This window comes from Trachurus trachurus, assembly GCF_905171665.1.
Source record: "Trachurus trachurus genome assembly, chromosome: 21".
Classification (NCBI taxonomy): Eukaryota; Metazoa; Chordata; class Actinopteri; order Carangiformes; family Carangidae; genus Trachurus; species Trachurus trachurus.
Window position 1 is genome coordinate 15,280,305 of NC_139899.1, and position 27,203 is coordinate 15,307,507.

General features: G+C 43.6%; 3 protein-coding genes across 7 annotated transcripts in view; 1 reads left to right on the plus strand and 2 right to left on the minus strand.

Annotated features, from left to right (window-relative positions):
• tanc1b (tetratricopeptide repeat, ankyrin repeat and coiled-coil containing 1b) overlaps window positions 1-7,769 on the plus strand; it is a 101,457-nt gene extending 93,688 nt beyond the window's left edge. For all 4 annotated transcript variants that reach the window (XM_083996230.1, XM_083996229.1, XM_083996232.1 and 1 more), the window contains exons 19-26: window positions 1,004-1,137; window positions 1,350-1,473; window positions 1,604-1,779; window positions 1,973-2,105; window positions 2,837-2,928; window positions 3,361-3,507; window positions 4,876-4,976; window positions 5,090-7,769. In XM_083996230.1, the coding sequence (XP_083852356.1) occupies window positions 1,004-1,137; window positions 1,350-1,473; window positions 1,604-1,779; window positions 1,973-2,105; window positions 2,837-2,928; window positions 3,361-3,507; window positions 4,876-4,976; window positions 5,090-6,692 (2,510 nt within the window). In that variant the 3' untranslated portion in view covers window positions 6,693-7,769. The remainder of the gene's footprint in view (window positions 1-1,003; window positions 1,138-1,349; window positions 1,474-1,603; window positions 1,780-1,972; window positions 2,106-2,836; window positions 2,929-3,360; window positions 3,508-4,875; window positions 4,977-5,089) is intronic.
• A 392-nt stretch (window positions 7,770-8,161) lies between these two features.
• Window positions 8,162-22,115, minus strand: LOC311004658 (WD repeat, SAM and U-box domain-containing protein 1). 2 transcript variants are annotated; one of them, XM_083996828.1, is made up of 11 exons: window positions 21,425-22,115; window positions 20,420-20,607; window positions 19,643-19,729; window positions 18,075-18,168; window positions 17,496-17,529; window positions 17,360-17,400; window positions 16,891-16,997; window positions 16,310-16,339; window positions 13,632-13,808; window positions 9,019-9,153; window positions 8,162-8,882 (listed from the first exon to the last, which is right to left on the minus strand). In XM_083996828.1, the coding sequence occupies exons 1-11, from the start codon at window positions 21,820-21,822 to the stop codon at window positions 8,731-8,733; spliced, it is 1,443 nt and encodes a 480-aa protein (XP_083852954.1). In that variant the 5' UTR covers window positions 21,823-22,115; the 3' UTR covers window positions 8,162-8,730. The 2 variants fall into 2 exon arrangements, with proteins under 2 accessions (XP_083852954.1, XP_083852953.1); XM_083996827.1 differs by having other exon boundaries at window positions 16,310-16,342.
• Window positions 22,116-22,335: 220 nt separating this feature from the next.
• Window positions 22,336-27,203, minus strand: part of LOC311004891 (bromodomain adjacent to zinc finger domain protein 2B-like) — a 48,757-nt gene continuing 43,889 nt past the window's right edge. The window contains exons 31-39 of the mRNA XM_083997081.1: window positions 26,775-27,063; window positions 26,419-26,574; window positions 26,112-26,266; window positions 25,717-25,922; window positions 25,342-25,474; window positions 24,868-25,014; window positions 24,398-24,684; window positions 24,055-24,198; window positions 22,336-23,922 (exon numbers count right to left, since the gene is read on the minus strand). Coding sequence (XP_083853207.1) covers window positions 23,775-23,922; window positions 24,055-24,198; window positions 24,398-24,684; window positions 24,868-25,014; window positions 25,342-25,474; window positions 25,717-25,922; window positions 26,112-26,266; window positions 26,419-26,574; window positions 26,775-27,063 — 1,665 coding nt within the window. The 3' untranslated portion in view covers window positions 22,336-23,774. The remainder of the gene's footprint in view (window positions 23,923-24,054; window positions 24,199-24,397; window positions 24,685-24,867; window positions 25,015-25,341; window positions 25,475-25,716; window positions 25,923-26,111; window positions 26,267-26,418; window positions 26,575-26,774; window positions 27,064-27,203) is intronic.

The following is a 27,203-nucleotide window of genomic DNA, read 5'->3' on the forward strand; positions in this document are numbered from 1 at the left end:
TAAGAAACACACACACACACACACACACACACACACACACACACACACACACACACACACACACACACACACACACACACACACACACACACACACACACACACACACACACACACACACACACAGTCTAAGTTTAGCTGCACCACAGTCATTGTTCTTCGCCGTGCTGTGTGTGAGGATATCCATATTCTGAGCAGATGGAGGGCGGGGTTGTTTGGCTCTGATGACTGTTCATCCAGATGGATGATGTCAGTCAGATACAGAAGCTCAGCGGCACCTTAAATCTCTCCGAGGTGACTGTGAGAGCATGTCTGTTCTGATTCCCACTGTGGATCTCTCTCTGTTTGGAAAACCAGCACTCACTTAAGACCGACCCATCTGCTGCCTCGCATCAGCTCAGCAGCATCGAACATTGCAAGAATCTGTCTTTGTTTTCTTTACAAACCCAAATACAAGCCCACATTAGTGTTTTTTTTCCCCTCTTTGGGTTTAAAATGAATTGGACACAGTTAATTCTATTTAATCTTGGTCTGAAGAAGATACAAACTATGAGAATGGTTGTTCAACACAGTTGTTTGACTTTGTTGTGTAATGTTTGCCTGCTGATGCATAAAATGACTCGCGCCTCATCTCTGTAGAAAACCAGAGGAGCTTTAAGCAGAAATTTAATGAGTTTAATAAGCATAATAAAATATATAATTGTCTGTTTTTAAACTTCATTAGCACCAAACATTATTCTGCATTTGTCTGCTCATCTACTCTGTGAAGAATGGGAGTGGTTCTTGGATCACAGACTATTTATATCCGAGCCTTTCCTTTTCCACATACTTGTAGGTTACTAAATACTCTCTCATGAACAGTATAAGTCTCAGTGGAATGTGCACGTTATCATGTTCACTTATCCTCCAGCTTTACAGTGTCCTCTCCAGCTGAGTGATGATTTAAACTCCACTCTTATCCTCACTTTAACTCTCTCCTCTGTGTGTGCCCGTCTTGTCTTCAGCCTTGACAGCGGCGGCGGGCCGCGGGAAGATGGAGGTATGCAGCTTCCTGTTGGAGCAGGGGGCAGTGGTGCAGCAGGTCAACAGACGGGGGGTGTCTCCTCTATTCTGCGCCGTCAGACAGGGACACTGGCAGGTGAGAGACGCCGGGCGACTCTTTTGTCCCAGAGAAAGTATCCCTCGACAACCACAGCATCATGTTTCTGCTTCTCTGTGGGGATTTTTTTTTTTATTGTGTTATCTGTCTAACACTTTATCCAGACACAGGGTCACGGCCCCTGCTAAAAGAACAACCTGGAGCTCTGTGTGAGCTCCACACATGTAACACTGTGTTTGTCTGTCTGTTAGATCGCAGAGACGCTGCTGCAGCACGGTGCTGACATTAACATCAGTGATAAGCAGGGCAGGACCCTACTCATGGTGGCAGCCTGTGAGGGTCACCTGAGCACCGTGGAGTTTCTGCTTTCTAAAGGTGAGCCACATCAACGTCAAATCCACCACAGGATACTCACCATTATCTCATTTAGCAGTTTGAAATCAGCTATTCAGTGTTTTTTTTTGTTTTTTTTTTCAAAAGTGTCTGACCATTGTTTGCTCCGTAGGCGCATCTTTAACTTCGATGGACAAGGAGGGACTGACGCCCCTGAGCTGGGCTTGTTTAAAAGGACAGAGGAACGTTGTGGAGTTTTTAGTAGAGAAAGGTGCGGTCATCGACCACACGGACAAGAATGGACGGACGCCGCTAGACCTCGCCGCCTTTTACGGAGACGCAGAGATTGTGAGTTTAAATTCGTTTAAGTTTGTTGAGAATGTGCCAGAGCACGCAGAGGCAAACAAAAACACACTTCTTTCTAAGTCTTAACTGAGAACATCCCAGTGCCATTATTGAACACATACGGTCGCGCGTTAGCCGCGCTCTTAACTGCGGTCACGGTGTCGGAGTGTTTTTAACTCTCTGTGCTCCCGTGTAGGTTCAGTACCTAGTGGAGAGAGGAGCGGTGATAGAGCATGTGGACTACAGTGGGATGAGGCCTCTGGACCGGGCCATAGGCTGTCGCAACACGTCGGTGGTGGTGACTCTGCTGAAGAAAGGGGCCAAGCTGGGTAAGACGACAACTTGGTTTACATTTATTACCGACTGTAGCGAGTTTGTTCACGTCTCAGAAGACACAGAAAGATTCTTAGTGTTTTTTTTAGCATGTTTTTGTCTCGCTCAGTGTCTCACGGTTCTAAGAATAAGCTCCGACTAGTTTTGTGGAACAACCCCTGTAGCCGTTCCTGCTTTTTTAACTCACTTTGCTCACTCCCTCTCAGTTTGTCTGTGTGTGTGTGTGTGTGTCCTTCCTCTTCTCCCTCATGGGCTGCTTGGCTAATTTAAGAATGTGACTTATCACCTAAATGACATGCATAGAGGTATCTGGGTCTGTGGCTTATCCATGGCGCACTCTGCTGTCTCAGGGAAAAAAAAAAATTAGTAACAGGCATGACCCTTAAATTTTCTTTCCGGGCTGCACGCTGAAAATACGAGTCCATTGTGAGTTTAATGATACATAATTGTACATTGTCTCACAACACTTTTACTGCTTTACCTAGAAATGACTACTCTTGTTGCACGGCCTATTTTCTCTTCACTCTCTCTCCCCTCTAACTCTCTTTTCAAATGCTTTCAATAAACTAAGGCTACCGAACGTCACCTTACGATCGATCAGGTACAATCTTTAGGTAACTTTACCTTGTACCAGTATTCAGAGAATACAGTGACTGTCTGTCGGTAACGATGACAACAACTGAACCCGTCTTTTCTGGACTTCCGTCCTTCTGCTCATCACCAACAGGGAACGCAGCCTGGGCCATGGCTACTTCCAAACCAGATATCCTGATCATTCTTCTTCAGAAGCTGATGGAGGAGGGAAACCTGCTTTACAAGGTGATTATAGAAATGGTATATCACTGTATTCGTGAAACGCTCCATGTTCCTCAGCTGTTCTGCTGCACCAAAAGACAAATTTAGGCTGCAAAAAGCTCTGAGCGCTCGAGTTCACCGCAACATTGAAGTTGTTATTATTTTTCCTGCCTCAGTTTAATGTAGAAAATGAATGGATGTGTATGTTCCGCACTGTTTAGCAAAGGAGCAATTATCGATGGCTGACATTTAATAGATTGAGGTTTGTGGCAGAAAGGACAAACCAGTCATGTGTAACGTGTGTGTGAGTGTGTGCCGTATGTGTGATTGATGAGAGGGGAGGGCTCGGCTATTGTCAGGAGTGTCTGGTGAATACGCCGCCCCCCACCACCACCATTTTCCTTCTGGTTTTGTTGTCCTCCTCACTGCTTGCTTTGTCCTCCATGTGTCCTTCAGAAAGGGAAGATGAAAGAGGCAGCCCAGAGGTACCAGTACGCCCTGAGGAAGTTTCCTAGAGAAGGCTTTGGAGATGACCTGAAGGCTTTTAAAGACCTAAGAGTCTCCTTGTACCTCAATCTCTCCCGCTGTCGCAGAAAAACCAACGTAAGCCTCTTTCCCTTTCTGGATTCTCAGCGCAGTCTTTTACAGACTTTAAATAACTCATCAGATTTTTATTTATCAAGGAAATGAACATCACGAGGTATTGTTAAACTGATATTTGGAGAAGAATAGATAACTATCCCCTATTGTTAAAAAGAAAAGAATAAATCAGTGGCTAGAGATATTTGAGTGTGTGTGGGAAGCTTGTTAGTTTTCTGATGTCCAGGAAACTGCAGATGCACTGGGCAGTGAACTCCTCTTCCTCTGTGCCAGCCTGCTGCCTCACTCACTCGCTCACTCACTCAGAGTCTGACTGACTTTTGATCTGGTGGTTTTAAAGACGAGAGGACAAACCGTCATCTCAGCAGCTCCCAGCTCCTGAGAAGACCAGCTGGTTTATGTGCAACATTTGACAAGGAGAAACTAAAATATCACATTGACACGAGTATTCAGACCTTTTACTCAGTTCTTAGTGGAGGCATCGAGGCAGCGATCACAGCTTTGAGTCTTTGAAGACCTTGGCCTGCGTTCTCCTCTGCAGGCTCTGGCTGTCTCTGCTCTGTCAGTGGAGCCATTTTCAAGTCTCCAGAGACGTTCATACTTTGTTCTGTTCAGTTTCCCCACAACCAGTCCCCTGTCCGGTCCCTCTGTCCCTGGATATTATCAGGTTTAAATCCTAAGCATCTTGTCAGATCAGTAGAGTAGTGGTTGTCCCTCTGGAGGTTTCATCTCCACATCAGATCTCTGGAGCTCTGCCAGAGTGACCACCAGGTTCTTCAACATCTCTCTCACCCAGATCCTTTTTCCCCCAACATGCTCAGTTTGACTGGGTGGCCAGTTCTGGGCCTCGGTGCTCTGTTTGTAATGCAGCAGATTTTTTAGAGATCTGAGTTTATACACAATCCCTGAGCCCTGCAGCTGGCTCGCTGCTCCTCGTGGCTTTGTTTTTGCTCTGTATAATGTGTTACAGCTGACAGTGCATATCAGAGTGTTTCCAAATCATGCCAGGGTGAATTTAGTTGAGTCAAGGTGTAGAATCAAGATGACCAAGAGAAATGGGAGGGACAAGTTTCATAGGGTCTGAGTACATGTGTCAATGTGATATATAATGGTTTCAATTCTTAATACAGTTGAAAAGAATCTTTAATTTTGTTTTCATATTGTCATTATGGGATACTCGGTGTAGACTGATGAGGGGACAAAAGCTTCAACAAACAAAATGTGAAAAAAAAAAACAGATCACTTTTTCAGTGCACTGTGCATGTTTTAATCAATAAACAATTATCTATAAATCCTATAAATCAACAGTTATAATAGAAAAACCAAGTACCAGCTCTTAACTGTAATTTATTTATTCTCCTCATTTGGTAGGATTTTGGGATGGCTGAGGAGTTTGCAACGAAAGCACTGGAGCTGAAACCCAAATCCTACGAGGCCTACTATGCCCGCGCCAGAGCTAAAAGAAGCAGCAGGTAAAACTACCCGGCGCAGCTCCAGGCTGCTGTAGCTGTGGTTGCCGATGCTGAAAAACATGTTGTGGACGCGGTAACGATGTCCTTACTTATTCTCACTCTCACATCCACAGGCAGTTTACAGCAGCGCTGGCCGACCTGCACGAAGCCGCCAAGCTGTGCCCCAACAACCGAGAAATCCGCCGTCTGCTGGCCCGAGTGGAGGACGAGTGTAAACAGATGCAGCGCACGCAGACCAAAGGAGGCCTGGCCGGGGCCACGGCCGCCTCCAGCCAGGCGTCAGGAGGCCACGAGTCGGACCAGGAGCAGGACGAAGGGCAGGAGGAACCTTCGGAGCACAGCCTTGCCCGGAGCGGGGAAGGCCAGCGAGACATCCTGGAGGAGGAGGAGGAAGAGGAGGAGGAGGGGTCGGCTCTGCGGACAGCTGAAGCCTGCTGGTCACAGAACAGTTACTCCTACAACAGAGTCTTACCCTCTGAGCCCGTCGGCAACAGCGTGGGGCATCAGAGTCAGAGTCTGACCCCCAGCTCGCCGCCCGGCCCCAGCAGGCCGCCCCCTCACCGCTACCCCCGAGAGCACCGCGAGGCGCTGGCCCAGCAGGGCCTGGTGCTGCAGCCCACCAAGCAGGCCCAGATAGTCAAGACCAACCAGCACATGAGCTCCATGCAGGCCGGGGGAGGGGCCGCGGGGGGGCGCTCGGGAGGGCCCAAATCTCAGTACGCTCCATCCAGCCCGTTACCCAGCCGACACATGTCCAGCATGCTGAAGCCGGGGCCGGGCATCGACATCAGCCCTCTGCCTCCCCCGGCCGACGAGCCCGTGTACGGGAACCGTGTGTCCATGGCGGCGGCCTCCGCCTCCATGGGCCACAGCTGTGAAAGCGAGAGCCTCCACTCGGCCCAGGCCTCCTATACGTCCTGCAGCGGCAGCTCCAAGGGCGCGGGGCAAGACCGGCTGTCCGCCCACTCCGCGTCCTCTCTGGACGGGCTGGCCTGCCCTGGCGCCGGACTCCAGGGGAACCACGGCGACGCGGGGAAAGAAGGGATGTGTGTCGCGGTGGGATCACAGGCCGGAGGAAGCAGCAGCAGCATGCACGTGTCCAGCTCCACCAGCAGCCTGGCGTCCAGCAGCAGCCTATCAGACAGCGGCAAGCTGGGACCCGACGTCCGCACCAAGACAAAGCACAGCCAGCAGGCCGCGTCTGTTACAGAGTACAAACCCAGACCCTTCATGGGCATCACTGACAAGACGGCTCGATTCCAGCAGCAGCTCCAACAGCAGCAGCAGCAGCAGCAGCAGCAGCAGCAGCACCACGGCCTGCAGAGTCACCCGAGCCTGCAGTCCGTCGGCCGCAGCTGGCTCAACCACTCCTCCGACGGTCTGGTGTGTCACAACATGTCAGCGATGGGCCTGCAGCCTGTTGACTGCGAGCTGCCTTACGCCAAAACAGTGAGCACTTACCAGGAGCAGCACAAACCTCCAGCACCTCAGGGTGCTATGGCAATGAGTAGCTTACAAAACGGCATGCACGCCAAGGAATTCACAGAGAAATTCTGCCAAGCCGCCAACTGTTACAAAGAGTCCAAGCCAGCGCTGGCGATGCCGCACACTTTCATCGACAGTAAGCCCAAGCAGCCTGGCTTAGCCCGAGATAATCCTGCCATTCACGTAGCTTCAATGAAACCAAAGCGCTCATTTATAGAGTCGAATGTGTAGAGATGTATGTTTTATCTCTCCTGCAGTCCACAACGCACACACACTAGCAAAACTCTGTTGTTTAAAATTTTTGTAACAGGCCCCAGACAGAGTAGAGTTTTAACTTTTAAACCTTGTAAAAAAAGTACAGTACAAGCTGTTTGTCTCCCTGTGTGAACACAGACAGTCTACTGAACGCTCCAGATTTCTCTCCTCCCAACCTGTCGCTTGTGGCTGTCAGCTTGTTACACGACAACACGTCCGCCGTCACTCAGCCAAGCTGGAGACATTGCACTGAAGGAAGTATCGGGACGTGTACTGTACAGTCCTTATCAAAACGAAAACAGTGACAGTGAGCACTTTATATACAGTTAGGCCGCTTAAAACAACATATTCAGTTACAGCTTAATGTTATTACAGAGTGGAAAAAGAGGTTTTTGAACTGTGTTCATTACGTCCATGGTGCTGAGAGAGAAGTAAGGAAGAGAAAGTCCTCAGTGAAGGGTAAAGAAAGTCTGAAGGACGGGCATTCCTGTGTTTTACGAAGGATGTTATAGATCCTTGTGTATATTATATAAATATGTACTTTTACTTCTTTTCAGTGAAGGTCTATGTTAAGTGTATTGACAGGTTCAGACTTGTGTATTTTGAGTTTTATGCACATTGTTGTTCAAATGGTGTTAAAGGTTCTAAAAAAAAAAGCATTTGTTAAATATGTTTGTACATTATATAAATCACCATTAACATTGAGTTGAAATCCTTTCTGTATCTGCTTGTTGTTGCTGTCTAGTTTAATTTATTTACAGCGCCAATGGCTTGGTTAATTGTAAAAGCAATATATTTTATATAGTTATTTTTGCACAGCTACTAAGACATTTTATGATTCTCAATAATGTTGAGTTTAAGTGCATGCTACAATTGCAGTTTATATTACAGAGTTAAAAAAAATCTTTAAAAACAGAAATGGTTTTGGGGCACAGTGCCATCCCCTCTATTTTAATATGTACATTAAATGCAATTGTTGCCATGTTTTCAGTATTGTGAGCTTTATTAGCTGTGATCACATACTGTAATAGAACATTACTGCCATAGCCATCATGGGAGAGAGAAATAAAGACCCTCTGAGGAAAAAAACAATCAAGTCTGCTGACTTATTCTCCAACACTGACTGCTTCAGTTAAGAGGACGTTGAATTATTATGTGAACATTAAGCAGCTGTTTGGTCACTGCCAACGCAGCAGTTCAGTATTTAAAGCAGGACTAAAACAGTACAAGTTCTACTGAACAGGGGGTTTTATGTCCGCATGTGGTCTAGGGCCATGGTTCCCAACCTGGGATCACTTTATTCTTTTGATGCATCTGTACAGAAGTCGTAGATAGGGGGAGGGCCTCAGGGAAAAAAGTTTTGGAGCCACTGGCCTGGGGGATGCAGGGAGTAACATGGACCGATGACCAGGAAAAAAAGAAACAGAGGAAAACCAGAGACTGACCAAATTAGAAATATTTATTAATAAAATCCAGTCAGTAGTCAGTAGGTGACGGCACACGTGGCACCACAGCACTACAGCCGTTAGAAGGAGAAATAGCACAAAGTGACATTGTATTTCCATTCACTTCAGGTGAGTTACAGGCACAGTGTGTTTATAGTATTTGTTTTTCATTTGAATTAAACAAAAAAAAAAAAACATGACATATTTTCTATGATATATGAACATGGTGTAACAGTAGCTAGAGTCTTCCTGGCTAAGATGAGCTAAGTCAGCTACTGAGTAGATGAGGGAGGCCGTAGCACTGAAAACTCTGTAGAGTACAGTTTACAGTAAGACTCGTGATTTCAGCTTTCAACTTGTAGGAAAGATGGTAATGTTACTTCTTCCAAATATCCCTCGACTCACATCCACAGTATTTTGTCAAACTTGACTCCAAATGGCTCATTTAATAGAACTGCATTATAGTAATTACATCTTTCAGTGGTAATTAGAGTATATGAGCCGCCACTGTATAATGATGAAAGACCTGTTTGGTGGATTCTGACAAACAAGATAAAATAAGCTGCAGTTTATTGGCTTGACTTCCACCGTGTTATAGCCGTCTTCAGGGACCTGTTGGGGGTGAGGAGTGTGGTCTGTAGAGGCAGGTTGGTCATGGGGCTGGTCTTGTTCTTCCCTCTGATCCAGCTCTCGATGGACTCTCGCTCATAGGAATATCCGTCTGTGGGGTAGACGGATCTTAAATCTCACACTGAAACAACCATTTATGTAGAGGGGAGAAAAAAGGGGAAGATCTGTACAGAAAGAATCACAGGCACCAGTTTGAGACAGGGGATGGGTCGGGTGATGTGTCTAACCTGCAGCGATGACTGGATCCCTCATCAGCTCTCTGGTGATTGGACACAGAAACTCATCGGGGGCCTCTGAGCCGCTCTGCTCTGCCTTCAAGGCCTCGATTTTCCTCAGGAGACGACCGCGGAGGCCCAGGGACTCTGAGAAAACCGAGGTTGGTGTTTAGTATTCTGCTCAGCGTAGTCGCTGAATTACATCACGTGCGGCGCAACTCCATGTAACACTTAAAAACTGAGTGAAGCAAAGGTTGTTTGTAACCAACATTTAACCCAGTGAGTCATCATCAAAGGCCAGACTGGGATTTCACAATGTGCTCTGTTAATGTGATTCCACTGAGATGCGTGGCGTCAGTGTTTTCTGTGAAACACTTGACAGACTTGACTGTCAGATAAAAGACAGGCAGGAATAAAAATGGACTTGTGCTCTGTTCAATCTGCTCTGAGACACAAAGAGCCAGACACACTCACTATGTGATGATGGCTGCACGATGCAGGCCGAGTGTCTCCCCGAAGAGTTTACGTGGCTCGTGGTTCAAAGTTAATGTCTCTCACCGCTCAGCTTGAGACTAAAAGACTCCCAAAAAAATCTCCCTACACACAGCTGCATGTCTCTCCACCCACTGACATCACCCTCTGAATTTGTCATCAGCTGCAGATTTTACCAGCGGCTTCAACTGGAAGGACAATCACTGCAGCCACACATGGAGCCGTGACGGAGCAGGAGGGAGCAGACCTTCACACAATCATACACTCACATTTCCCTCAACCCTTGGAGATATGTCACCTCATGTTTTTATAAAACATCTTACACAAAATACACACAAGATTACTGATTTATTAGTTCTCAGTTTACATTAAGCCAAGGGTTAGAAAAGCCCCTCCTCACTCTGTATATCGTATACGACTGGGGTGCATTACAATGAAATATTATAGAAACATTGACTTAATCTGACTGATTTAGTGATTCTGTGATTTTTTTTTCCTGTAGTGCCACCATGAGGATCACGTATGTAGTTTTGACTCAAATAAATGTACGGTGGCCCTGAGGGCTCAACGCACTGAAGCTTAAGAAAACACATGCAAAGAGACAAACATGCTCCAAATTCAACAAATTCATAAAACAACTTCATAATTTGACAACACGTGCTGCAAAAACTGAGTGTTTCTGGGCGACAAAAAAAATGACAGACCCAGGTAAAGGCTATAGCCTAGGCTAACAGTAGTTAGTTAGTTATCTTTGCAATAATATCAGAATCATTCTATATTGACAGTATAATAACCTAAACAAGGTCACCTTACTGTATGTTTAAACACCACACACAATTAGCCATCTTCATAAATTGTAGCCAGGTCCGTCACTTGTTTGTGTTCCCCAGAAACACATTTGACTCTTTGCAGTCCTTTTGTTTTGAAGTTGCAGTGCATTGAGCTCTCATAGTTATAACCATCAGGATTTGTGTAACCTGTCATGTCCCTCAGAAGATGAACCGTTAATTATAACTGCCTTGCTGATCCCTTACATTTTCGTGTCACAGTTTCAGTTTGTTCAGTACTGACATTAATGTTGTTGTTGTTTGGCTGTTGTGCTGAGTGCAGCCTCACAGAGCTGCTAGCCTGGCTGGAGACTCTTAGTCTTGTTTATTATCTTCAGATGTGAGGTATTAACTCAGCCAGGTCAGTTATATCAGAATTTTAAATGTTTCCTCTTGTTTCAGAGCTGCAGTGAAGTTTTTCACTGATTCATTACCTTAAAACCATCTGGTTCCAGGGGGAGATTTGATGATGTCAAGACCAAACTAGGATGAAGTTGTGATAAGCTGAAGTTTAAATTAAAGTTGCCTCTGATGACTGTGTGTGGAATATAAAACATCTGGTGCAACATCTGGGTAGATTTTGTGTAGAGTGATTGCATCTGTGTTGTGGTTTGAATTGAATATGTACTTAAACCTTTTGTCCCGCAGGTCGTGACACCCAAGGACACCATGCTCTGAGGACATTTTTTATCAATTCGTACGACACAATCAGCCAAACAAACCAAAAGGAGCTACTTAACAGACAACTATTGCTCACTGAGGACTCTGTTCCTCCTCCTGCTTCTGCCGTCCATGAAAGCTTTTTATACAGCAAGAGGTAGAGGTGGAGGTATGACAGCATTCAATCGCTCATCACAAAGACTTTGGCTCCTTGTTGCAATGGAAATACTGGCGATCCTGTTCGAAGTACAGTACAGCAGGCAGATGCAGCAGTGGAGAGCTGCCGTCTAACTCACAAAATAGTTTAGATCCCACGCTCAATCAGAAAAATCATCTCTGGATGAAACGCATTGAACCCATTAACAGCTCTAATTCATCCAAGAAACGACTCTTGGATGAGAAAAACTGCTCCTAACACTTCTATAGGGTTTAGGATCCCCCCCCCTTTTTTCCACGGCAGCACAAACCATTAGCACTATACTGTCCACTTTACATTTAGATTTGATAATTTGATGAGTCGCTGCGGCTGCCGTCTCCACAGATACACTGAATTTTTTTTTTCTCTCATCGCTTTACTCAAAGATTCATGAATATTTCATCAAGCGAAGTGTGCTGGAATCTAATTTGCCGTGTGTGTGTGTGTGTGTGTGCTGCAAGTGCAAGTCTACGCACATGCACACATTTACACAAACAGCATGCGAGGAAAATGATAGTTGTTGGTTTCACACCAGCACCAAAAAAAAAAAAAAAAGGACAGGAAATGTGGCAAATCTGCTGTTTCCTCTGTCCTCGTTCTGTGGTAATGAGAGCGCACGATAAACACACAGGAAGAGATGCTTGCTATGTAAGACATGCTCTGCATCACTGAGCAAGTTGACTACTTTTTTTTTTCTACTGTGTTCACCGCTGTCCGGTTCAAGCAAACACAACAGCAGCTAAAAGGTGTTTTTACTGAGGGGGTTTGATGCAGCTTATTACGTGATTACTGATGAAAAAGTAGCTGTAATCAGACTAAAGACAGCTTCTATGCGCCTTCATGCAGTCGTGTGGACTGTTTGATACACTCCCTTCAAAACTGTGTGTGTAAATAAGAATTCAAGGCAGCAAGTGCCCTTATCTGAAACTGCCAGAATTGAAATACTAACAACAGAGTGCTCGTCTCGTACGTATAATACAAGGACACAAAATAAAATCCATTAAATTTGTTATTGCAATGGAAAATAATTGGGTTTCAATCTGCAGTGAGGATGTGAGCATAACTCATGAATATTTTTTGACCAGGTGCACAAACAGTTTCGCAGAGAGAGCTGTGCGTGATATGCTAAAAAAGTTGGGCTGCAAAATAAGTTGAGATCATATCTAAAAATAAAATATGAAACGTTGAGGTCATTAAGCTAGTTTCAGTCTTTGTGTATGACTTTTGCAGACTGTGCATGACTCTATAGTGTCTTAACTTGTGTTTTTCTCCATTCATTTTCATTATTCACAGTGATTGATAATGGCAGTGATAGTTTACAGGTACACGTGATAAGTTAATGATAAAACAGATGTCGCGCAGTAAATACAGCTGCTGTGCCACCGACATGTCTGTGAGACTGTGCTGCTTCTTTGAGAGGAGCACAGACTGGTACAGATGGCAGATGTATTGATAGAACAGATGATTAAAGGCACGTGGACGTCCACGTTTTTTATTCATGTAATTCAAAGCATTTTTTTTTTTGCCTTTAGATGTGAACCTGCAGAGTTTTAGACATCTTTCCCCAGAGTTACTGACACAAACAAAAGTGCTTTTCAGAATGTCACATGAAAGCGCAGCAACAAAAACTCATCACCTCAGCCTGACTTCTTACCAAACTGAACTCAAATATACTGAGCATTATTTTTATTATATATATATATACATGTATACACTACAGTATATGCTTATTTCATGTTTATGTGTGAAAACAGGTGGAAACAGCTAGCCTGGCTCTACCTGAAAGTAACAAAAACCAGTTATCACTACTACTAAAACTCAAACTACTTTACATTTTATATCAGTCGAACTCTGCAGGAAAGCAAATAAACAAATCCTCCCAAAAATATGAAACAATTTCTTTAAAGCGTAACTGCCTTGGTGGTGGTAATGAGGTTTATATATGTGCACTGGGGGCTACTACACTGTGTCCATCCGCCTGCTGGGAGGAATATTTGTTTGCTGGCTGCAGTTTGCAGTTTATACAGTGACTTTCTGCGCTGAGACCTTGGACGACCCAGCATGGACTAATCTTATTTTGAGAGGGATTATCATTGTTTGTGACGTAAAGGTCATCCTAAGGGGTACTGTCCTCGCAACGTGATTTGTGATTGTGTAAACAGACAGAGATGCTGTGGCTTCACGTCCCTAAATCAGATCACTATTTGGATGGAGTTGTGTTTCTGTGTGTATGTGTGTGTGCGGGTATAAATCAGAGCATCGATGAAAGCTGCTTATATCATGCTATCGAATTTGGGCTTGTCATGTTTTAGGATCAAACAGTAAATCCCCACAAAACACTGAATCTCAGTGCATGTGATTGTGTGTGTGTGTGTGTGCGCGTGTGTGTGTGAGAGAGAGAGTGCAAGGTTCACTCGTGAACATGTCTGTGTTTTGTGTTTCATTCTCACCAATTCCCAGCTCTGTGGCCGTCTCCTTGTTCAGCTGGATGAGCTCTGGCCCATCAATGTTGTTGGCTTTAAAGCGGCCGACAAGCTCCTCCAGTCCTTCCTCACACAGCCAGGTCTGCACATCCTCCTCCGACCAATCAGCAACCAGCAGCCTGCAGTGACCCGGCAACTTCCTTCCTGCACAAACACACAACAGGAAGGCAGGAAGTGCTTTGCTATTATACCCCCGTGTCCTGCAGCAAAACTTATCAGTTGCAAACAAACAGCTTCCCTCACACTCCGCAGAAAAGGACACATTCCCTGACGATTAACATCCACACGCACACGCACACACACAGATCCCTGACCTCGCATACCAGCATGTAACGTAGGGGGAAAAAGAAAAGAAAATTAAATCCAGGGTTGTGTTATTTCAGACTGTACCAGCATGTGGCTCATCAACCTTCACATGACACCATGTGAGCGAACAGCCATCGTTTATCACGGAGGCTGAGATAAACTGGCCTGTTGTGTGCCGGCCCCCGTTGATGACACCTCACAGCAGCCTCACGGTTCCCATCGCCCATCATTAGCCGTGTGAAGGATAACCCTGGAGCGTGGGAGGTGTAGCTCATTACCATTACGTTCCAGCCTCACCTCTTGTTACCTCGGCCGGCTTAAATAATTCACAATCAATGAATATTTTCTTCTACAAAAGATTCTGCCTTGAATGCTAAAATACAATTTGATAACCTCCCTGCCTGAGCGAGGGAATGAAAAAATAAAAGAAACATCTTTAACTCAAATGATAAAATGTCCTGTGGCTGCACTGATCCTTGAGTCTATAGAAACATTTGAATCTCTGTTTGGTTCATGATTCATTTCTCTGTGTACAATTGTTGAATGTCAAAGCATAGTCTAGAAATAAGGACTTTCTATTGGACACTGAACAACTAAACCTTGAGCTGATATTAAACATGTCCATTCACTGCTAATGCTTTAGACACATGTGAACAATCCTTGGGAGTCTACATCCTTGCTACACTACCACCTCCGTGTTACTGGACATGGGCACTGGACACGTTTTGGTCAAAACCACCACAACCGTCATCTTTCATGTGGTCTTTAAAAGAAAACGTCACAAAATTTCAGGGCAGCCCATCCAATAGTTATTAAGAAATCTTAGTCTGGGGCCAAAGTGGTGGAGTGACTGACTCACTTATTCATTCTGCACAACAGTGAGCAGAGTAACACCACCTTCTCTCTGCCTGATAGTGTGTGGAGTCTTCCAGTCTAGGAGGCTGAGTCATGGAAACACTGTGCCAAAAGCATGAAAACCTCAGAGCTTCGCTGCAGACTGGGACAGCTCACACTGCAGTGTTTAATTACTTGGACAGATGCACATAAGAGGGTTTCTTCATCTCCATTCTTCACAGCTCAGAGGATAAGGCTGCCGATAGTCTGTTTTTCTTGCTGTTAACAAAATCCCATGAAAAGACCCAAACCAACAGTGAATTTATTCTACTAATAAGGATTGCCTGTGTATCCAAAACCTATTGTAGCTCATTTCTTTCAGCCAAAATGCACCACGTATCAGGAGGTCGGATTTAAAATTGAGGGTTAAAGATTCATCTGTTTGCTACAGCGTTTTATTTAGGGTTCTGTCTACAAACACACGTTTTCAATCAGTCTGGCTGATCAGACCTTTAGTCAGGCTGCAGCAGCTGGGTAGAGCTGTCACATAATGTCACCACATTCTGCACAATAATAAGAATGACGACAGTCAAAGCTGCACTGCCTTAACAGGTAAACAAGTGCAAAAAAGTGGAGAATTTGGGAGGTGATATATATGATATATTTATAATTTTACAGTATTTTCATGTAGACTTATAATGTAGTAGGTGGTATGACATCTTATACCTTGAATTGCATTTGTTTTTTTGGAGGAACTCTGAAATTATTGGAGGGATGGGGCCAGAGAAGAACCTGAGGCTGATCTGGATCATTTATTCTGAATTTCATTTTTTTTCTCAGCAGTTCGGTGTGTTGTTTGACAATGGCCTTGGCATAGGTCTGCACTTTCTACTTTTTTTTTTGTTATTTCATCTTACTGTAGTCCATCTTCACTTTTTCTTCACCCTTTTTTGTGTTAAATCTGACCCAACTTTTTTTTAAGCTTCCAATCTCTTGTCTTACATAAAACACTTAAAATATCTTTCTTTAAATGTGTTATGCAAGCAAGAGGATCTGTGTATCTATACTTTGGCAGAGCCGTAGGAGCTACTCCCTGCTACAGTACATACTGTACCAATATGTCAACAGTTACAGTGACTACATGCTAGTGTTTAGGCTGTATTTACCATGTCATGCTAATATATTAAAATGTTTACAGTGACAGTGCTAACACATTAATGATTAGCAGATATATTAATATTTACCATGTTCTTGCTAATACTGATGCTTAAAATGATGACTGGTTTTCCCTTTTAGATTCACAGAACACACCACATCACATGACACAACACACAAAATCACAAGAAAAGCTCAACAATAGCTGAAAAAAAAAAGATGTTATCTAAACTTTTACTGCGCTGGCGAGTACAAATTAAAATAAAACAGCAGTGTTTTTTGTTTTTTTTAGCACTGTGACTAACTATTATGGATTCTGAGGAATTCTACACAGCAACACTTTTATTTACCTTGGCACACTGGCTGTCTTGATTCAGCTGCTGCTGAAAAACATGAAAGGGAATAAGTTTATTACATGAAAAGAAGGTAAGAAAGAAGAGCAGCAAAAGGAGGGGGGGTGGATGAGGAGGGGGAAAAGTAAGATCTTCACTAAGATGCTGAGTTGGATTTTGCTTTGTCAACAACAACATCATCCTGACTAATAGCAGATGAAGAGTATTCCTGATGAAGCTTCAAGGCCTCCAGATGTCTGACGGTTGCACCTTTTCATTTTCTATTCCAAATGTTTTCTTTCATGTGGTTTGGAACTTTTTTTAAAAAGAGGATTCACCTCTATAACAACATCTCTCTGAAGCTCAGAGGTAGTTTGCCCTGCTGCACCAATAAACATCAATCACCGCAGCCAGACAGCAATACACGTGTAATAGGAGCTTCTCTTGCTGGATATCTCCCAAAACACTCTTTGGGACGAGCTCTGGCGCGCCAAATGGCTTCTGGGCTCTGAATCACATGCTAACAGTCTGTTTAAAACAGAATAGTGATTGCGCATTTGTAGATGCCAACCTAAACAAATTCACTGTTGAGTATTTACCAGTTGTGCTGCCTCCGTCTCCTATTCTCCACACGTTTACTGTTCTGTCCATGGAGCCGGTTGCAATCCACGGCATTGTGGGGGACACAGCTACAGCCGTCACGTACCTGCAGGGTGGAGGGGGAGAAACAGATGTGTGTGGATGACAGAGTGGAACTGGAAGAAACAGGAAGAGATCGGCTTTAGAAGTCAGGTTTCCTCTTAGAAAAAAAAAGAGAAAAGAAATCATGTCTTAGACTTAGATCATACAGTATCTTAAATCCTTTCAAGCGCTTCAAAGTGCTCTGCTGGTTCCTACCTGTGGTGCCACTTCAATGAGAGCAGCGTTGGAGGATACACTATTGCATCACTGCACCCAGTGCTTCTGGGAAAAACTAATCAAGCAAAAATCACACATTTTGCTCCAAAACACCGGGACACCTATTCTGATCGCTGTGGAGATTGCACAGTGGTGGGTCGGGCCATTTACCTGTCGTGCTGCTTCAAAGTGTGTAGCAGGGTTCCCAGGTTCTGTAAACAAAGTACAAACAAACATGAATAGAAACACAAACAAATATTTGGCATCGTGTTCACAGCCGTTGTGTTTTTTGGGGGGCGTTACTTACTGCGTCACATATAACAACACTTTTATCCACTGAACTGTTGAATAATCAGAGAGTAAACAAAGTCAACTTCATTTCCAGGATCCATATGTGAGCATTTGCATTATGGAATAATAAGTAAAGAGAAAAATCTGGATTCCTGTCAAACAAAAAACACACATTTTTTTTCAAATGCTACAAACAGAGCACAGATTAACCTTCATTATGTTTGAATTGGAGCCAGGAATGGCAGAAGGACCCAACAGAAGCTATTCACAACAAAATACACTCCTCCTGTGGCTGAGTGAGGATACAGCAAGTCCAGTGCTCAGCAGTGGCATCTGCTGCTTACAGCATTTTAAAACATGGAGGAGGGATTTTATTTAAATTGGTCCAAATAAGCAAATTATTTCATGGCAAATTATGAAAAAATTACATGACAAATAAAAGCCTGTAAACTCCGACACAAAGGTCAGAGTTCAGTTGATGATACAGGAGATGTTTATTAGAGCTGCTCACAGATGTGCAGACAAGAGGAAGTTATTTATGTGTCAGTGATGATGAGTGTGTGTGTGCGTGTGTGTGTGTGTGTGTGTGTTTTACCCTGAGACGACAAGATCTCCATCAGAGGAGAAAGCACAAGACAGAACAGGAGCTGAGTGACTGGTGAGAGTGTGAAGGAGCTTCATGGTGCAGGCTGAGGGTCAATGACACACACACATGCACGCACATGCACATAGACACACACACACACACACACACACACGCACGCAAGCAAGCCAAGAGGTCAAAATAAGTTGTATCCGTATTTGCTCAGCTACAGGCCTCCTGCAATTTATCCATGAACTAACCAAAAATACTGAAATTGAGTCCTTCACACAGATGTGCACACACACACACGCATGCACGCACACACGCACACTTCAAAGTGCATCACTGACTGGGTCTCCACCCCTATCCCACAGTCTGACAACACAAAACTTTTCTCTTTTTTTTATCAATGCCTCCTTCCCTCTCGCTGGCTCAGAGCTGTGCCACCTGCTGACAGCTGCTTGGAAACAAAAGATTTTCTTTACGGCAATAAAGCTGTGGTATTCACAGCCTAGACAACGACACTTCTCAGAAACAGTCCACCATGAAGTGCAATCTACTGTATGAGCCAAAGGTAATTGGTCTTAGTAGTATTTAAATCAACCTTTAACACACATCTTTAAAAAAAAAAAAAAACTCTACACCATGAGAGTAGAACGAGAAGCTCGTGGGTGAAAGAAGTCATCATCAAAGATCTTCCGATAGCCCTGGAATATGACTGTCAATATACAGAGCTTACAAAGTGAGCAGGGGCTAGAAAAATGTTCCACATCACCAGCAGTCACACCAATCCCTGCTTCACAATTGGTCCCTTGCTTCACTGAATCATCTACACTTGAGTCTCTTTCTCATAAAAAGAGTAGAAGGGGGGGTTGAAGCATGCAGTCCTCTTGCCAAGGCAAGATAAATGCACATTTCACACAAGGCAAAAGCCTGTTGCAAGCTCCTCCACAGAGAAACGCTGCAACTGAAAAATTAAAAAAAAAAAATTAAATGAGGACAGACTGTGTCCTTCTGCTATAAGCTGCTCACAGATCAATCCCCACAGACCACAGCGGGTCACAACGTGGGACATGTCCCCCCGCCACACACACCCCTCCTCCCAGAAATGACAGTTACCACGGCAACACATCTTATGAACTAACAATGTGGCGCATTCACACGACACTAACAAAAATACAGTCTGTAGGCCGGTTACACAACCCATGAGCATACATGACAATGTTCTTGTTCTGCCATCGGCCGTACAAGATAGAAATGTCAGAGTGGATATATGCACCTGATTTCCTTCTTTCCTCCAACCACACTTGCTCTCTCTCTCTCTCTCACACACACACACAGTCACTGTCCTCTCAGCTGCTGTATTTCAGCAGAATGTCTTAAAGTGATGCATTATTAATGAGTCAGACTGCAGCTGATTTATTCCACACACTAATAAAATTCTTTTATTCTGCAGAGATTTCAAGGTTAAAGCATTCAGAGGGCTCTCTCTCTCTCTCTCTCTTTCTATCTATCACTCTCTCACTCCCTCAGATGGAGTGATGGAGCTTGCGGTTGAGGAAGCGGGCAGAGGGGCCTACCTGCTCCTTCACGCTGGGAAACAATCCATATTTTCAGCTGGCTGTCCTGTCCACAGGAGGCCAGTCGAAACTCCACACAGCAGCCATCTGCAGAAAAATAACACAAACAGCCACATTCTCCCTTCTCTGAATGTTCATGCTCCACTGAGTTTAATAACAAGAGATGACAAATACTATCTGATGGACCGTCTGTGAACACATGGCAAGGATTTTTTATTTTTTTATTATTTTTTTTTACAATATAAGAGGCGGTATAAATGCAGTGTTTGGTTAGGGCCAGGTTTTCATGATTAAATTCATGTGATTTTTATTCCCAAACAGCGGCACAAAATAAACAATGTCCTTTTCTATTCAACAGGTTGTTTTTAGCCAACTGCTCGCTGTGATAGATCTCACGATTATCCTGCTGCGTGGGTTTACACAATATTGTCTAAGCAAGGCAGCAAGTCCTGAAACTGAAACTGTAGGAGTTTGGAAAGTTAAAGGATGAATTTAGCTAAAAGCTGATGAATGACAGCTGCACTTTTCTCCTGCTCACCGTGAAGTCTGTGACAAACTGAGACTGGAAGAGAGACGCACTGCTGCTGAGTCACATTTACATTTTATTGATTATACTGTATTCAAAATAATCATCCAATTTTTCTCACTGCAAAAACTACATTACTCTAAACATGTATTTTATGTTGTTCTATATTTTCTATGTTAAATCCTTAAAAAAATGATTTACAGCATAGTTTTTTTTCCACAGACCATTTCATTAAAGCTCTCTGAACTCACCAACTTCAAACCGGGGTGCAGAGCTGCAGCAGGTGACTCCCAGGTCATGGGCGTCCTTCTCAGCATGCAGGAGGCTGATGTCCACATCCCACAGTTTAAGGTCTCCGTGAGTGCAGCCAGTCATGAAAAACTGGCCACATGGAGAGAAGCAGCAAGCCACAACGCTGGCCTCGCTTACTGTGCTGCATCTGGGAGGGGAAACATTTGGATGGATGACTTGGGTTAAACGGGTCACGGGGAGCTACTGCAGAGCTCTTTCTATATTTGTGTACATGCTTTTTTGGGGGTTAGTTTTTTCTTTCATTATAGTTTTATCTACCGGTATGTATTTTTGTTATTGTGTTTTTGTACTTGAATGTATATACCCCCCTTTCTTTTATTTAACATAGCCTACACTAAGACAAATGACTTGTAGGTATAGTGACTGCTTGGCAATAAAAGCTATTCTTATTCTGGTCCTGAACCAAGTGAAAACACAGAGAGCAAGTTTCAAAAGTAGCACTTTGAGTCCTGGACTGAGTTTAATGAGACCTGCCAGTGGTTTATTTAGAGACAGAGAGACATAGGGTGCTTGTAAAAGCAAAAAAACAAAAAACAAAACTGTTTTTGTGTAATTAAATAACTTTAAATATTTAAATATTTGTATTAGATATTAAGAATTGATTGTTATTGCTGATCTTGTGAACAACTTGTTAAGTTTGCTGTGGCCTTTGATCTTTTCTAGTCTCACGTGTCTCTAACAGGAACCTATGTAAGAATAACTAACATCTAATCTAATGGGGGAAAACTAGGTTTACAGCTGGGTAAATAAATGACCAGGCTGGACTGAGAGCTGTTACAACGCCTGTTTAAAAAGGACTGTTATTTCGTAATTTAGCCTATGTTTCCCCCGTGTCCTTCTCACTCATTTTGGTGGTAATCATTCAAGTATATGTCTATTACCCAGAATGTGACAGTTTATTTCTTCACCTGATCGTTAAGCTTCAGCAGTGTTTTGAGCTGTACCTGCGTAGTGTCGTGGAGGGGAAGTCCCACAGGGACACGGTGCCATCACAGGCCCCAGCCAGCAGGAGGGAGGAGTCCGGGGCCAGTGCGCACACTCGGAGCGGGCTGCGGTCCGGCTGCTGCAGCACCGCTGTCGCCTCACCTGTCTCCGAGCTCCACACGATGACGGATCCGTCCGTGGAGCAGCTGAGCAGGAAGCCGCCGCAGGAGCTGAAGCAGCAGCAGTGAACCCCGTAGCCGTGGCCCGACAGAGGAGAGTAGGGAAGCTCCGAGAAGTCGGCCGTGTCGTAAACAAGCAGGGTTTTATCTGCGGAGCAGGTCGCCAGGAGGGATGGAGAGAAGGCGCAGCAGCTCAGCTCGTCTGTGTGCTGACGGAGAGTGCAGATCAGTGACACCATTTTGAGATTTGAAGATGTTGTTGTGGTGGTGGCGGCGGTGGCCCGACAATGGAGGCGGTTCACTCGCAAGGTGGCGCACAACGCTCAGATATGGAGCCTGTGAGGAGGAAGAGGAGAGGAGGAGAGCCAAGTGACAGACAGCAGCAGACTGTCAGCTGTCAGTCACACTACTGACGTCTGTCTGTGGCTCTCCTATGAAGCAGGCTACTTCCCGTTTCAGCACAGCCATAAAGTCTGTTATCAGTCATGTGACGATGACTTATGCAGTTGCACAATGTTCATAGTCTCTCTCTTTTTTTTTTCGAAATCTATTTACATCACGGAAAAAACACCATGTCGATTTTAGTATAGCCTTGGTATGAAGAGAACCAATTTAAAAAAAGTATTCTTATAAGCATAACATTATTCCAGAAATCTCTTTTCTGCGCAGAGCTCGTTTGAACTACTGAATAGTGTTTGGCTGTCACATCCATAACATAACAGATTTCATTAGTTGATCCTGTTTAGTGGCTTTAAATGTGTTAAGTACCAGGTTAGAACAGCTGTGACAGCTGTTGAAGTGGAGCACAAATATTAGCCTAAGTATGAAAAAAGGAAATACTCGAATACCTTTTTTTAATTGTGAGAATCAACTTATTTGCAGTACACCTCTGGCACCAATATGATGTGTATGTTTTTGTGACTGGAAGACTGGGTTTCGATATTTTAATAAATGATGAGATACCTACAGTAAGGAGGGGGAGATAGTGAGTGCTTAGTGTAATTGGGAAAAACAGGTTTATTTGATCTTTGCCACACATCCAACTATTTAAAAATAATATTCCTGCAAAAGTTGCTACTCATTTCATAATATTCATAATAAAATACAGTTACTTCAAGTCTTCAGACTTCAGCTGTCTGAGTTGCCTCCAGTGGACCGTGACTCTGTCCAGCTCCCAGCTGGATTAAAGCCCAGTGCAGGTTTCACGTCTCTCCACCACAGGATGTCTGACAAGGCTCTGGCTGAAGGAAATGCTTGGAGATGAAACACACTATGCACCACATCAACTCAGTTCAGAGGAAAAGCTCTTAAGAATTTGACATTTTGTGTAAGGGTTTCTTGCAGTATATTGTGCAGGACACACAGTACAGTACACACACTGAAAGTATAAAAAAAAAAGAAAAAAAAAATCCATACACTGTTCAGAGGTCAGGCACTACAATACTGAGGAGACCATATTGTTTGAGTGGATAATCAGCACTGTGTAAGACATATACTGTATTAAATGCTACAATCATCCTTATGCATTGACAATATATTCAACACAATTGTTTTTTGTTTTTTTTATGTATGTACACACTTTACATTTTAGAAATAAGATGTGTAAACTGTGACAGAAATTAACACTATACATGTGTCAGTGATACCTCCTTGTATTACACAGTTACCTCACAATCGCAGACGAACAGTAGCACTTGCTGGCACCCTACAGTTGCAATAGTGTAAACAGTTTTTTTTTTAATTGGCCTGTTCAATAGTCCATAAAACAATCTTTGATTTTGTTAAAGCTGTGTGCCATTTCCTACTTTTTCTTAGGAAAGACCAAAACATAAATACTTGAAAAATAAATACACATGTACACAAGGCTATAATCAAGTACTGATAAAAAAAAAAACAAAAAAAAAAAACAGTGGCCTATCTACAGTGGAAACCTTTGACTCTCAAGTACAATATTGAGTCTAAAAGTCAGTGCATTTTGATAAAGAATACAGTATTGCACTTGAAGATACTAATTTATTAAGTGTTTTTTTATACAGTGTGTTTGTCCTTTCACAATGTACATCATTGTTATTTTAACTGTATACTGATTTAGTGTCACAGGTGAAGAGAAGGCCTCCAACACCAGAGGAAGTCTGATATGTAGAAAGAAGCGTAGAAAGTCCTCACTTGGAATTTCTTTTTATTATTTTTTTTACTTGAGCAGTTCAGTCCATCGTTTGTCGAAGAATCTCCTCATGTTGTGACCGGCTCGTCCAATTTCAGAATCATCTTCGTTGAATTTTTCACAGTTATCAAAAACCTGGTTCACATCAATGATGAAAGTCTCCAAATTTAGGTACCTGCAATGATTAGAAATAGTTTAATTTTCAATTTATATGCAGCAACAAATCAGAAATGAAAAACTATGTATATATAAAATACAAAGGGAAACCATGCATAAATGAAACAGTGTAACAGTAACAAAAACCTACTGGTTGTTGGTGAGTTTTTCTCTGATGGTGGAGAAGTCCATGGGCTTCTTGATGACTTTCCTGTATCCAGGCACAGCTTTGTGGTTGACTGGTGTGAGAAAGGGCCAGGCATCCTGATGGGCCTCCAGCTCAGCCAGCAGCACTCTGGAGGAAACAACACAAAGCTGACCCTTTGTCCTACCATTATAGTGCCATTTAAACTCACTTTTAGGATTCAGTATGATATAAAATGACAAACACAGATGATTATCGTGTACATGTTCTCATAGGGGCTCATCTAAAAATTCCACTCAATCTATGCTAATAGGACCTATACATACAGTGTGCATGTGTTCACACCTACCGACACATGGCCAGTCCATTTGTGTTGTCTTTGGCCACTTTGCCTTTTTTCACACAGGAGACAGGGCTGTCATGCTTGGCCTGGGAACTGGTTGGGCTGTCGTCTCTTTTCCTTTTCTTAAACTCCTTGGTACCTTTCTTTGGCACGCTGTTGCTGCTGGCAGCCTCCTCTTTGATGAGCTCTCCTACCACAGATGGCTTACTATTTCGTTTTACCTCGCTGCATCTCTTCCCTCCTCCACCTGTTCGGCTCTGTTGCTTCCTGCTCCGAGGGGAATGACCACTTTCCTGAAAGACAGAACACACAAACTAATGCTGCAGAGCCACCTACAAACATAAATCACATTCAAATCAATTAATTGGATGTGAACTGCATATGTGATACAATTAAGCTGTCATTTTGTTGTAACACAAAATGTACATCTATGATACACGGCCCTGTGGATTAACACTCAGGGTATGTTGATGTACCTTTGCAACACAAGCTGGACAAAACCAGTCGCCATCAGGTACTGTGGTAATCTTGGGTTTATGGCAGTATGTGTGGCAGCCTTTCTCACAGCCATCACACAGTAAAAGCAGCTCTTCATTATCCCCCTTTTGACAGAGGTGGCAGTGCTGGAAACATCACAATACATATAGTTCAAAAAGAGATACTGCACATCTGTATACATCTTTAAGCAAACTAATTCTTGCTGATTTGTTTTATCCTTAACATTAAAATCCTGCATATTAATTTTTTTTTAAATTATTTTATAAACTAATGGATCAAATAGTATTTGATAAATGAGAATTCAGGCTGAATGAAAACAAAGTTTCATCTACACATAGAGGATTAGTTGTACAGTTGGTTAAAAACTGGTCTTTAAATTTAGCTGAAACTGTTGAAGATTAAAGCAAATCTTTGATAGAGAAGGATTGAGGGTGAAATGAGGCATCACTAACCACTTTCAAGATGGACCGTTCCCAGGCGATGGATTTCTGCAGCTGCTGAATGCAGAGTGATAGCTGAGCTGAGCTGCGGACTTCACGGAGGGCTTTAGGCCACAGCCTCATCCCAGGAGCAGCCTCCTCCTCACTGCAAACACAGATGCACACAAACCACATCACCATGAATGATAACAGTCAATGACAATATCAACCAGTGAGAAAATAAGTAAAGAGGAAAAGAGCCTTGTTTTTTTTGTTTTTTTGAACAGCCATACATGTGCAGAATTACAGTTACCAAAAACATCTTGTACAGACACAGGTACTGTAGGACTATCCGTTCTGAGTATTTGTATCAATGACATCATGATATTAAGATTGCTCTTTAGTTACCTTCGTTCAATGTTCCTCTCCAGCTCTGTCAGTCTACTGACGGCTATATCAAGAGGATTGTTCGGCCGCCGGACCACAGAGCCAGGAGGTTGTTCTGGGCTGGTTTCTCTCCGAACCTTATTCTCCAGAGGTGGGGAAGGGAGGAGCTTGTGTTCATAATACAACAGATCCTCCCGTTCTGACTGGGGCTCAGGACGCCTCCAACCCTGAGGGATACAGTAGAGACATTTTGTCATCACAAGGTGTTTGGTGACACAGTAATGTATATGATGTAGGGACACTAATGGCTATCCCAGCTTACACTGGAGAAATCAAAAATTGAAATGGAAAAGCAGATGTTTCTTATCTGTATGAACTGTAAGTAAATAAAAGAGCTGGATGTCTTTTGCCTGTACCTTGACCTGCAGGCCGGCAGACATGACTTTCCTCTCCAGCTCCTCGACCTGCTGCAGCAGGCTGATGTCCACCTCCATGGCCTGCTCCTCCACACACCAACTCTCCACTGTCTTCTCACTCACCTCCTGCTTCTCTAGCTCTGCCACATCAATCACTGCCCCCATGAACACACATACAAACATTATAGTTAACGACAGCCTATAAGAAGCAACATATTTATACATATTAACAGAAGGCAAGAAGGTTAGACATGTTAAAAAGTCAAATAACAACTTCTGATTCAGAGCCGAGGAGATGTGGCCTCACCATCTTTGCTGTTGGCACAGAGCTGGGTCATGTACTCCATATGTTTTTGGAGCTGTTTCTGCAAGACCTTCTCTCTGATGCCTCGGTTATGGAGGGCCTTGACCAGACTGTGCAGTTCCTGCAGGTTTGACACTTGCCACCAACCACGCAGCATCTCTGCCAACACACACACACAATACATTTAAAAACTAGTGCCACATTATTGTTAACAAGTATTGTCATTTTATTGCTTAATTTTAGCATCGTTGTATAACTGAGTGACAGTCATCACAGCATGTTTTCAATACTGTCTGGGCAGTGAATATATTTAGTCCAGAATATTTCACTTGTGAGAGCTGGCAGTGAGCCGTTCTTACCCTCGGGGATCGGCTGAGGTCTAGGGTAGTCCTGGGTCTTGGCCACCTCCACAGCAGGGAGTGAGGCACAAGGGGGCTTGTCACTCAGGGCCTCTGGGGTGTCACTCTTGTTGACAGTGTTGTTATTCACCAGGAAAAGGACCTTGTTCCCATTACCCTCTTCATGCTGGGAGGCCAGATCCAGCACGGGGGGTAGAGAAGTGCCAGAGAAGGGCAGGCTGGGACTTGTCGCTGTACTGGACACGTCACACAGTGTCAGTCTGCTTTGATGAATGCCAGACTTTACTTGCTGAGAGGAAGAATACACACACAATTTTATCCCACTGCCACATGCATACTGTGAAAGACAATGGCAGCAACAATGCTAACAGTTTCTCACTGGCTTGCAACACATGTCAGTTTTCTGAAAAAGCAATAATATTGTCTGCG

What these genes read in the sequence shown, in the direction of transcription:
- LOC311004658 (XM_083996827.1), bottom strand. Translation starts at nt 21,822, where the DNA reads ATGGTGTCACTGATCTGCACTCTCCGTCAGCACACAGACGAGCTGAGC. An exon ending in TGCACCCCGGTTTGAAGTTG is followed by an intron (nt 19,730 to 20,419) that starts GTGAGTTCAGAG and finishes ATTTTTCTGCAG; the next exon opens with ATGGCTGCTGTGTGGAGTTT. An exon ending in GTGTTGTTATATGTGACGCA is followed by an intron (nt 17,401 to 17,495) that starts GTAAGTAACGCC and finishes CTTTGTTTACAG; the next exon opens with AACCTGGGAACCCTGCTACA.